General features: G+C 41.4%; 1 protein-coding gene and 1 long non-coding RNA gene across 2 annotated transcripts; one reads left to right on the forward strand and one right to left on the reverse strand.

Moving 5' to 3' along the window:
- The first annotated feature begins 988 nt into the window (after nucleotides 1-988).
- On the forward strand, nucleotides 989-12,694 carry LOC140536613 (uncharacterized). The gene is made up of 3 exons (XR_011977621.1): nucleotides 989-1,050; nucleotides 2,010-2,107; nucleotides 12,498-12,694. It is a non-coding gene; the product is annotated as an uncharacterized lncRNA (long non-coding RNA).
- ccr9b (chemokine (C-C motif) receptor 9b) lies at nucleotides 4,222-8,133 on the reverse strand. The gene is made up of 3 exons (XM_072658520.1): nucleotides 8,106-8,133; nucleotides 7,605-7,663; nucleotides 4,222-5,943 (listed from the first exon to the last, which is right to left on the reverse strand). Exons 1-3 carry the CDS (start codon nucleotides 8,116-8,118, stop codon nucleotides 4,912-4,914), a joined length of 1,104 nt encoding a protein of 367 aa, XP_072514621.1. The 5' UTR covers nucleotides 8,119-8,133; the 3' UTR covers nucleotides 4,222-4,911.
- Nucleotides 12,695-12,940: the final 246 nt, after the last annotated feature.

Genomic DNA, 12,940 nt, shown 5'->3' on the forward strand with positions numbered 1-12,940 from the left:
ACTCGGACGTTGTGTTAAGTCTGTGCACGTCGCGTCTGCTGCTTCCCTTGTAGTTGCACAGCAGAAAGGAGTAGAACTCCCAAAGCTAGAATCAGCATGCATACAGAGCGGTGGGGACATGACTGACGTTTCCTGTCGTGAGAAAAGAGAGAGAGAGAGAGAGGGAGAGAGAGAGTGTGAAAATGTGTGACTGCGGTCTCACCTGTAAGCTTCAGGTACAAACTCAAACCTCAACAACATCAGACCTGTTTATGTCTGGGCTCTAAAAGAAGAACATGGCAATGCCCACAAAGAAAAACACAAACCATTGGCACTTTTGCAACAATCCTTTGTTTTCTGCAAAACACATCTCGTTTGTATAAGATGGTAGCAAACCTTTTCAGGCTAAGATGAAAATTAAGTTTAAAATGAAATGTTTAAATTAGGTTTAGCAAAATTAACCAACTTTTTTTTGCAATAAATCAATCAAACAAGAGCAATCTAAATAGCTAAACACAAATAATTTAACAAGTGAATTTTTGTCTGTCTAATACAACACCAAATGCCACTCTCAGATTTGGCCATCCCATCCATGGCAAGTATCTTAAGTACTTAACAGAGCACCAATTTGCTGTTATGGCCTGCTGCAAACATGATGCATAGCCAGACATCAGCTTCTGGCAGCAATCCTGACTAATCTTATCCCATTCCTCATGGGCAGTGGCCTCCTGTTTACTAATATTCTTGGGTTTGTGAGCTGCAACCGTCTTCTACAAATCCCACTAAGAATTTCTATGGGGTTCAAATGAGGAAACTGTGATGACCCCTCCAGAATCTTCCAGGACTTCTTCTGAAACCAAGCCTTAGTGGACTCTGAGGGAGGCTTGGTATCATTGTTCTGTTAGAAGGTCCAATGACTGCGAAGCTTCAGCTTCCTCACAGAATGCATGACATTTTTTCCTAGAACTTCCTGAAACTTCATCTTGCCCTCTACACACTGCAGGCTTCCAGTAACAGAGGAAGCAAAGCGGCACCAGAGCATCATCGAGCAACCGCCATGCTTCACTGTAGGTAGGGTGTTCTTTCCATTGTATGCTTCACACACCGCTGATTTATACACCTGAGACGTTACAGTATTGTTGCCATTGCTTCACAAACCAGCCCTAAGCCACCTAACCTAACGCTAACCCTTACCCAACACTTCTGTGACTTATGTATATAGCTTTGAGCATTTTGGATTGGAGGAGGTGTAAAGGCATGGAGTACCTGCAGTAATTAGTATGCACCTTACTGTGCAAACTGAAACCTCATTGCATGCTGTGTGGTGTATGATCTTAAGTATACTGTATTTCTTCAGTATGTTATATGTCTAAATGTTTATGGACAATTATTACATTCAGCAACACAGATGTGCAAATAGACACACACAGCTTGCCTAGTCATTGTAGAGAAGTATTACCCATACCAATACAGAGTAAGACTCACTGGAGCGGATAAACATGAACCTATTGGCACCATGCCCAATGCCAGGCATTGGCTACAGGGGTATAAAACCCCCCAATATTGAGCTGTGGAGCAGTGGAACTGTTCTCTGGATGGATGGTACGCTATCCAATACTTTTGGAAAAGTATTCTTCTCTTGACAGTACAGACAGTTACTCAAAAAAACTTATGTCCAGGTCTTGTAAGAGAGGTCTTGTTGCTTTTGTTAAAATGTGAAAGCGGATGCTGTGCTCATTAACATGCAGGGCCAGCCCTTTCATTACGTTTCAGCAGATCAGTAGATACACAGGCAGTAAATATGGCTCACTGCACAGGAACTGTTATCAGATGCTCGTGTTAATTTTAAGGCTAGGGTTTTTCTGGTAGAGAGTTTGTTTTTTTACACCGTTAAAGCGGTGTCAAGATGAAAAAAATCTTAAGATAGTTTTCCTCCTTTCATTTGTCACAAGTATTGCTAATTATAGTATCACACCATACATGCTACAGTGAATGCATATATAGTTTTAATCATCTTATACTGTCAACAGAATGGATTCAGTTCAATTCCAGCTAATTCTGGAGGAAAACATCTGTACATACCATCTGTAAAAAGCTGAAGATGAAATGAAGATGGCTGTTATGGCAGGTAATGCTCCTAAACACACCTCAAAATCCATCATGTTTAACCTCAAGAGGTGCAAGCTACAGGTTTGGCCCTGCCTCTCACTGTCCCCCGACACTGTGAATAGACCTTAAAATAGCAGTACATGCAAGACGGCCCAAGAATATCACAGAACTTGAAGTATTTAGGAAGGAAGAATGGGTGAAAATTCCCTAAGCAAGAACTGAAGGACGTTTAGTTGCAAGTTGTGATAATTGTCAAAGTGGGTGTTGCTAAACTCTCCCTACAAAATTCCACTGCAGTTCTGTAAGCACCTCTTTTGTACTTTGGTAGGGTATTTTTTGGAGTTTACTGGAATCACTGTTGTCTGAAATAACACTTAATACTTTCACCTCTTTCTGTTTCACATTAGACCTTTATTAATGGCTCTGATGCATTGCCACTAGTGGATCTGGCTTACTCGCTTTGGTTTGTGGTAAGTCCTTGCTTGTGTAGCAACAGATAAAAATGCATGTATCTGAACTTTAACACCACACTTCGCCCAAATACTCTCGGAAGAACTGGGTCTTCAGTCGGCGTTTAAAGACAGCAAGCAACTCAGCTGTTCGGACAACCAGGGGAAGTTCGTTCTACCGCTTTGGTGCCAGGACAGAAAATAGTCTGGGAAATCCTATGAAAATGGGGAAACTGTGTGTTTCCTCACATTTGTCTGTAATCAAAAGATGTTTGGTGTAGTATAAGTTCCAACATGTCAATCTTTGATGTGTGTTTGCCATTGTCTTTTTGAAACACCCAACCGTGTCTAAGTTTCTACCGTATGGCTGATGGTTTGAGGTTATGCAGAAGAATTCTGAGTGATCAGCTGCAAACTTGCTGAGATGAGCTTGAAAGTGTTGATTTTCAAACAGGTTTTTTCCTTGGACAGAGCCTCTCAGTCCGTGTTTATGTAAAACTCACTTGACTGTAGACAGTGAAACTGGTTTTCCAGCAGCCTCCAGTTCATTGTAGGCCTGTGCCTTGGTGGTTCTTGGGTTGTTCCTGACCATCTGAAACAATTTCCTTTCAGCTGAGAGTGACAGTGTGAGTCTTCTTACAGATCTTGGCAAAGTGGTTCAGAAGTGCTCGGAGAGACATTCCTGGCTTGTGTAAATGTAGTTATCCTTCTTAGATCTGCACTGAGCTCCTGGGACTGTTCCATTGCACCGTGTGACGGTTAGTCCAATGGGTGCTGTCAAACAATCCATGTTTATGTGGACACAGAGAAGCTAACAGCTGTAGCCAATCATGGTCACTAATAGGAAGTTAAAAAACTCAATATTAATTACATTTGGAACTCCACACCACTGAATTAATGGATGGATGCAAGTTTATAGTCGATCCTGTATACCTAATGTTTGACCCTGTATGTATAAAGTCAGTATTATGTTAAGTGCAATGGGTTCATAAACTCACAAAAATGTCATAAATGGACCTAATTCATTGTATCTATTCAAAACTTTACACACTTATTTGTAGAATTAGTCACATTCGGTTCTCAAAGCTAGGAATACCTGTGCAACTCAAGAATACTGAATAAGCACTAGGAATTGTGTGATGTGTTGTTATTTTTGATTCTTAAATCTGGTAGATGCCAAGTGGGGATGCCATACAAACCAAAAAATCAGGGTTGGTTAGAATAGGTACCCGCATCAAATAAAACTACTCTGTCATGCCCACGCTACCATGCTCACCTTACCAGTCATATTTTGCTTTCGGAGATGCTCAACAGTCAGCCAGTCAAATCAAAAGTGATGATGAAAACATGGTGAAAACAGAAGCCACAGTCACAAGCATCTCTCGCCGCAAAAAATACGTTAGAAGCATAAAAAAAACACTGTGTGGCTTTCTCATGGCAGAGGTGAAAACAAAACTCAGAGTTTTTTTTATGAATAACCAGGTGATTATGGAAGTGAGATACACCATCGTGCTTCTACTCAAGAGTAAAATGTTCGAAATTCCCCTAAAATGCAAGTCACAGCAAACATGAGCTTTTTTTCCAGCATATTTTATTTGAAAATAGAGGTAAAACAAAAAGTTAAACTTCAAACACATGCCAACATTTTCTTTACATGTATTTACAAAAATGTACAATCGTCAGTAAAATATGTGTAATATGACATAAACCAAGAACATAAAGATATGGCTACATCTGAATGTTTTCAAGGCTGGAATTCACACTGTAAAAAGAAAGCTAAATTTACACTGCAAACCTTTTGCAAGAATAATTATTTCAAATCTGGTAGATCTGCAATTTTCCTTCTGGGATCAATAAAGTATTTCTGATTCTGATCTAATATTTCTCATTTTCAATTAATAATGAACTTTTTTTCCAGACATTGAACTTTCTTTTGGTAAGTTTATGTAAAAATGCCATTATATTCAGATAATTGCTTGTTTAAAGTATATCCTTGAAAAAAATAGAAATATTACATATGTCAACTAGATTTAAGATGATTTTACTTCCCGAGTGATCATTTTTTACTGTAGACACAGAAAAAAGGGTTGTAAAAACTATTTTACAAGCATTGCTCATATACCTCAAATGGTCAGGATGTGTATTTGAAGAAGTCTAGTTTTGCAGAACGAGGTTGTGTATTTGTATTTGTTGTCTTGACATGATATGCTTGCGGTTACTGCTGTGAGATTGGCCTATATCAGTAGGTATGATGCTGTAGCATGAAAAAAGGGAGCGGATATATGTGGATAGAGTGATAAGGCACAGGTTATGTCAATGGTTATTGGTAACCGGCCAACATTTAAAGAGAAAACAAACTGATTAGTAAGTGAGGCTACAAAGACAGTGCAGGGGTGGTATCTGTGTCAGACATGACAGAGGGTCTCTTGGGAACAGCTTGGGGCTTGTTGACTCCTCCCATCCTAGTCAAGCACTGGCAGATTTGCAGAAGATCCTTTCGGAAGCGTACCCCAATAAAGGCATACAGGATAGGATTCAGGCAGCAGTGCGTATAAGCCAGACTCTTCACAACCTGTCCGGCCACATCGAAGGTTTTAACTGCCTCGCAATCAGTCATGGTTGTGTTATAAGCTTGCGCCGCCTCTACAATCAGATGACTGTTGTATGGCAACTGAGAGAGCACGAATGCTGCCACCACGGCCAAAATGACCCTAAGGGCTTTGTGCTTCTCAAAGCTGCGAGCTTGCATTAGGGTGCGGATAATCACAGAGTAGCAGGCCACCATGACCAGCAGAGGAAGACAGAAGCCTACAGAGATCTGCAGGCAAAGGACCAGGACTTTGGTGAGGTTATTGTTGTTGGCGGGATAGACCAGGCTGCAAAAGGCTACATTGTGCTGGCCTTGCTTTACTTCAGCGAACAGAAACTCAGGTAGAGACAGGAAGCAGGAGAGCAACCACACGACCAGGCAGGCCAGCTTGCTGTAGAACATCCGTCTGCTCTTGAAGTTGTGGGCTTGGGTAACACGGACAATCGCGATGTAGCGGTCCACACTAATGCAAGTGAGCAGGAGCATGCTAGAGAAGAAGTTTATCTTGTAGACAGCAGAGACTCCCTTGCAGACGACTCCGGTGAACACCCAGCCCTGGGTGGCGTCTGTGGCCCAGAAAGGCAGTGTGCCCAGGAAGAACAGATCAGCAATTGCTAGGTTGAGCAGGTAGACATCGGTCATGGTCTTGAGGCGGTGTTTTACCGTTGTGTAGATCCACACAACAAGGAGATTGCCCACACCTCCTACCACAAAGATGATCCAGTAGAGGACAGGTTCATATGAGCCACGGAACAACCTGACCCAGCTCTTATCACAGATGCCACTATCCTCATAGTCTTCTGTTTCACTTGACATCTGAAAATTAAACGTGTTACACAAGTTAACATAATTGCTTATTTCTATTCATTGTCCCAGACACTGATTATGCCTTAGCCTGGATTGATAAGTTCAAGGCTAGACTAATCAGTGTACACAAAACGGTAAAGAACTGTATAGAATGAGTCCCAGACTCCACTGCACCAGCTAACAGATGCCAGCATCATCTACCCAACCTGTAGAGAGCACGGCCAATTGTGCTCTCTCATTCTCCGGATGCTGATGGCAAAGAGGCCTGGCTCAGGGTTCGAACACCACAATGCGGGCCATAGTGGCAGCACCACATCTTTTTCTAATAATTTTTCCCCCAAACATTCCATTACGGAAAGAATACCATTTGTGGCCTACAGTTTTAACAATAAAAGGTTCCCTGGAGTAGTGCCACAAAGCAGTGGTTCTCAGTTCCAGTCTTCAGAACTGCCTGACCTGGAGGTTTCCAAATATTTTTTGCAGCAACACCCTTGATTTAACTCAAAAGTCTTTCATGAGCTCAATCAGGAGTGTTGATGCATGGAATACATGAAACTGCAGAGCGGGAAATCCCCTGGACTGACGTTTGGACACCCTGCCATTAAAGTACCACTTTCATTTTCCAGCTGGAAGAATCCCTCAGCTGATGATTTCTTACAGCCATAGGGTTCCTAGGTGCCTCTTAAAAGGAAGCCTGTTGCACCAAAGAAACCTTCAGCCTGCTTTTAAAAATGACTGTACACATTAGTGGTGCTGACTGTATGTCTTTCTCTTGCCTAAATGTTTGGAAGTGAGTCATCACTTAATCGCTGTTTCTTCCTTTTTTTCTTTCCGCTGTCTCACATGTTCAGGGTTAGCAAGAGTTTCACACATTGCTTTTTAGGCTCTCAGCACTATTTCCTGTCTAGTGAGTGCCAACTGTGTTGGAGCAGAAGATGAGCCTCGTTGAGAGCATTAAGGTCATACGGCATCAATCCCATACACTGAACGTTGCAACTTTCCAAACCACGCTCCAGATCTCGACTCAGTCACAGGTGTTCTGTGCTGCTAGCGGCAAACAAAACCACAGAGCACCACATCCTTCTTTTTAGAGCCGACCCCCGGGGGGCGACGCAACCAGGCCCCCAGCTCACATCGAAAACAAAGCGACTCCATACGCTGACACAGATATTGAGGCGAGATACTGGTATGGGTTACATACGCAATGGAAACAGCTATTCTTTTTCATGATTTCTAACTCTATCTAAATCAAAGTGTTGCAAGAGCGTGCTTGATCTCTATCATCAGGTTATATATTTAGGTAGATGTCTTGAGTGTAAACAGTTCATTATGACAGAGGGAACTAAAGGAGCTAAAATACTGTAACATGAACAACAGTTTAATACTCCAAAAAGTGTTTCAAAATGTTGGAAACCATATTAGAGTTATAACAAAAAAAAACCAAAAAAACGTGGCCACATGTGTGAAAAAACCCCAGCAATAACAGGAATAGTGCATGAGCAATTGTCTTAGCCACTACCCACTAGGTTTTGCCCCTCCTGCCACTCCTTGGTAGTGAGTAGCTTGTTTACGTGTTTTTTTCTTCACAATACACTGCTTATGCCACCCCTACCCATGCGTTTTGCGACACACTAAACAATACATAGAGAATTTTGAAACAGAATACCTACATAGTCTGATGATTGCGTCCAGGGTTCCATTGTTGAGACACTTTCATAGCCCATTTCACCTAAAAAGGAATTAGATGATTTCTTATAAAGAAATGAACATACAATCTGTGCTGCTGAATTTCTCTCTCTCTCTCTCTCTCTCTCTGTATTATTGGTGAATGTTTAGATGTTTAGTACCATTAATAAACATAAAATACATTGAAAAAACTAAGAAAATAAGAAAATTGATCAGCTACTTTGAGGCTACAATAATTGACATCTCATTAAGTGTTTTAAATCCAGTTATATCTAATATAATAAATAATATATATATATATATATATATATATATATATATATATATATATATATATATATATATATATATATATATATAAGTGATAAAGTGATACGTGATACGTGTCACAAACAAATATAAATCAATTATAATTTTCTGTAAGTACATATTAACTGATTACAGCACACCATCATCTCAGAAAGCACCTAAACAGATCTGCTTACCGTTGGCTGTCATTGAAGAAAGCAGTGTTGAGCATACAGAGCAAGGCAGGTAGTCTCGTTGTGAATAATCCCTCCTACGTGCCGTCACCCCATTATACAGCACGTCGCCTTCACCACAAAAGTCACGTGTGGTCAGAGCACTCAAACCTGAGAGAGCATCTTGATGCCTCTTTGGAGTGACTGCAGAATTGGAGGGTCTAGATTTGCTTCTGAGAATTTACATACTGTGGTCCTGTTCCTAGCACAGAGTCATCACAGCATATCCACCACCACTCTGAGAAGCATGAGGAGTACAGTGGTTTTTGATTCTACGTTGTATCTCTTCACTGAACGCATATGACGGTGCGACTATGTGACTCTGTGTGGAAAAACTGAAAGCATGCTTCTCCAATGACTTTCTATGAGAAGAAGCAGGTTTGACCTATCAAAGTCTGACAATACACCACGCCTTCCAACCATGAAGGTACAAAGCAAATGAGCAGCAGGACTTGAGCCAGCAGTTTCAAGCAGAGGGCTTTTGCTATGAGGGCTTTTCGAGATTCACCTTACAAAGTAAATCATACAAGTACTGCTAATGTTACATGCTCTAGGTTTTGAGCCAAAGTAAATGGAGGATCATGACAGTCATTAATCATACTGATTGAGCTGTTAGAATCCAAAGCTTATCAGTCACTGCCTATCAGTCATTGTTTTTCTGCTGTCTGGCACTCACACATTATTCAGATGATAAAGCCGTACATATTTGAGCAGAGTGGGAACACTACAGTCTGCAGTGATTCAGGGGACTGGCTTTTAGAAGCTGCTTTAATTACACCTCCACTGTACCCACTGTCATCAACCATTTTATCAGACAGTTTGTAGGTTTATAATTGCTGACTGTAGGCCACACTCTACCCTTTCCATCAGTGGATTAAAACAACCACCGCTGGAGCAAATGCTATCTTGGTGGTGGGCTAGCAATATAATCATGCTAGCACGTGCTGTGCCAGTATTAATAGAGCAGGCACAGTCACATCGCTGTGGCTTACGCTTACTTACCTCCCTACCCACTATCTATTTTGGTGGTATATCTTGCATCTCTCCAGGTAGAAGTGTTTGATTATTTATGCCCTTGCTGATATGTGTGGGCACGCACTTTCTGACAACATGTCCAGTCTTTACTGGAAGGCATGCTATGCTTATTACCTGATATGAACACTGATATACACCTATAAAAAGAGTCCAGTGGTTTCCTTTTAAAGAGGAAGTCCACGTAAAAAACAAAAAACAAACTGTAAAGGCAGAGTTGGGAATCAACACTGAAAAGTACCAAAGTTCCCCCCAAAAATCCCCTATACAGTTTAATAGTACTGCAGGATAACATCACAGAAGGCTATAATGCCAATCACTGAGACACATTTCATACCGATGGAATCTGTAGATAATACTGAAATGATCTGCAGTGTAGCTGAATGTATGGGAGGTCACAGTATAGAAAACACAAGGAAGGTTAAACAATCTGAACCGTTCTGGAAAGTCAAATCAAGACAAGAAAGTGCACATTGTCTTGTCATACTTATGACACTTTCGTTAGTTGCACTACAACCATATGGCTAATGTTGCTAGCTAACTTACTAAGGCCATGATTGGTCTGTTAGCATTGTGTATCTGCATGCACAAAACTACTCGACTCAAACCATGGCAAGGAAGACATTTTATGGATGTAGTGCCCAAATAATGTTAGAATCCATTAAAAACAAGTCTGTTTAAAAACTAACCCCATTAAGTTTGGCGCAAGTGTGTAATGACTTCAGCATGCAGTGAGCCTTATGCTAATGGATTTGTCCAAATGTTTGTGGACACCCCTTCTAATTAATACATTCAGCCCCCATTGCTGACACAGATGTGTACATGCACACACACAGCTTGTCTAGTCCCTGTAAAGAAGTATTGGTGAGAGAACAAGAGTCTCTGGAGCAGATAAACATGAACCTAATGGCACCATGCCTAATGCCAGGCAGAGGGGCATAAAGTATTTTAGAGGGCCCCCCCCCCCCCAGCATTTAGGTGTGGAGCAGTGGAACTGTGTTCTTTGGAATTATGGTGCTCCATCCAATATTTTTCGGATGAGTTGAGGAGTTGAGGTGGGGTGGTGATCATCCAACATCCTGAATGCAATAACATCATTATAGCAGAAGAAACAATGAATAAGAAAGTGTCCCAATACTTTTATCCAAATAGTGTAAGTCACATAAATGTGAATTATAAATGCCAAAGAAACTGATCTACATGCAAAATAGAAATGTAGCAATAGACTAGGCTTTAGTAACATCCTATCAGAGGTGTATGACCACCCTAAAATCAGTTATAGACTTTGACATGTGTTTCCTCCAAGTATTCATAAGGAAGCTCCATTAGGCCTGCCACGAGTCTCTGAGGTCAAAACATCCTTGGTGGCCTCTCTCTGAGGAAGCTTCATCTAAGGCAGTTTCACTCTCTAAACGCTGATTTCATTTTGTTCTTCAGGTAGAAAGTGCAGGGCCTCAGTGAAGCATGAGTGCTGTAAAACTACCTCACTTGCACCTCTTTTTACTGTGGAGTTTCTCACCACAAACCAGTACTACTACGTCCGGTGCCAAGCACAGAAAAGGCTGGGAACTGTTCTGACAGGATGTGAAAGGTATAGACTGGGGGTAACACAGGAACAGCCTAAACAGCTCAGTGAGGCACCTGTTCTTACAAGGGGCACTGACCGACCTGATCTTTAGGTAGAATGGATTTATTTTGAAAAGTGTTTTCTCTATTAGTTGCTAGATACAGTAGCTCCTGAATCGTTAGTCTGTTTTCTTTCTTTCCATCCATTCATTCATTCATTCATTTCAAGTGATATATGTACTGTACATAATCAGCAGTAACATGACAAGTATGAGTTTAAACACAATCAAGTCCTTGATAGGTTTAAGACAATAGAACAAATGTCTCCAGAAAGTGTTGCCCTCGGGTTCCATGTTGGCCCCACAAATGGATGCGCACCAGCATGGGCCCCATCTGGATTGTACACTGCACAGCACAGGCCTAGATTGGAGCCATGTGAGATTGTGAGAAGTTAGGCTGTCATCATGGAGCTCATTTAGGAAGCCCAATAGGGTCCCAGTAACAAAGTATGTACAAACCCACTCAGAGCTCATGCCTACCTGGAACCAACCTGGCAGTGTTTACTGTAATTAAAGCATTTTATGTGGGAATTGAACTTTTTTGCTCCTGAGCTTCCCATGCAGTTGTGGAGTGTAATCTGGACTGAGGCAGTAGAGTTGTAGGGCAGCGGTGGCTCAGCAGTTAGAGCTCTGGGCTATTGGGTCGTGGGTTCGATACGTGTGCTCACTGTCCACTGTGTGTGTTTCACTGGTGTGTATGGGGTGTTCACTGCACAGATGGGATAAAAGTGGAAGCCAAATTCCATCTGTGTCATGGTAAATATGGTTGTCTTGTCTTGTAATATGCAGCGTCAGACATGCAGCACCACCAAAGTTACATAGTGCAGCAGCAATGTTCCTGACCTGGAGTGGCAATGACTTCTCAGTGTTGGAGAGTGCAGTAGTGGCCTACATGCTCTGCAGAGAGAGGAAAAAAAGCATCAGTTATCTATCACTCAATCTATTATTAGCTATACGTATATCTAATCTATTACAAACTATCTATTAGCTAATATATTGCACATATTCCTGTAATATTTACAAAGCTGGCCTGACTGAACATATGCTATGTGGTTTGAATCAAAGCATTGTAGTGTACACCAGGGTAGGCCACACATGCAGCTTTGTCCACTGTGATGAGTCTGACCTGTTGATGTTTTCTGCTGTGGTCAGACACTGGCTTTGTTCCTAGAGAGGAAGAAAACAAATCATGGTTCAAAAAAGGGGGACTTTTTGGAACATCTACCTTTTTAAATGGCATCTTAGTAAAATAGCCTTTTCCAATAGAAAAAAATGCTATCCTGTTTTCACTGCATTATGTTGTGACCAGACTGATATACTGCTGACTCATACTGGGAGTCAGCATGGTGAGACAGCAGACATGCAGAGTCAGCGAGGGAAGCAGTCACGACTACCAGCGGATATAACCACCAACAGACAAAGGGCAAACGGCAACTTTCACCTGTAACGGCCAAGCTGCGAGGCCTGGTTCTGTGAGAAATGTTAAAGATGCAAAGTCTCAGATTGTAGCTCTTGACCCTGGGAACAAAACTCCTTCCATTTCACTCTCTAGATGACTGTAGCACTGAAGGGCTGTAGGAGAGGGAAGTCTAGATTATCTCAGATGATCTAAAACTTTTAGTTTCTCACTATTCCGACTGTTTAACACAGAATTTATGATGTTCAGATTTGTGATTATATTACTTCTCTGTTTCCTCAGGTTGGGCCTCCACAGCAATGTCTGCCTGGACAGGACTACGAGGGGAGGAGGTTCTGCTAGAGTCGGGCAGAGACTCGGATAGGTAGACTGGGGATGAACTGCGGTTGATCTGTATCGGGATGCTTTAGACAAGACAGGATATGACATCAGATGATTATGTAGCAACTGCATATTTGTATAACTGTCAAAATTTGAAAGTACGATCATACAAAGTGATTAGAAATCAGTTACAGTTTTGGTTTGTATGAAAGCATCACTGCATTGCTGAATTGCATCACTGAATTGCATATATTTAAAAAGAATTAATTATAACAATATTCCATAAGTAAACATTACTGTACTCTGATCTGCGTCATTTTATTGTGTATATTTCACTGCTGTGTAAATACTTCATCCAGTTTGAGGACACTCCTTGTTCTGGAGGTTAATACCAAAAATGTCAA

The sequence above is a fragment of the Salminus brasiliensis genome, chromosome 1, assembly GCF_030463535.1.
Source record: "Salminus brasiliensis chromosome 1, fSalBra1.hap2, whole genome shotgun sequence".
Lineage (NCBI taxonomy): Eukaryota > Metazoa > Chordata > Actinopteri > Characiformes > Bryconidae > Salminus > Salminus brasiliensis.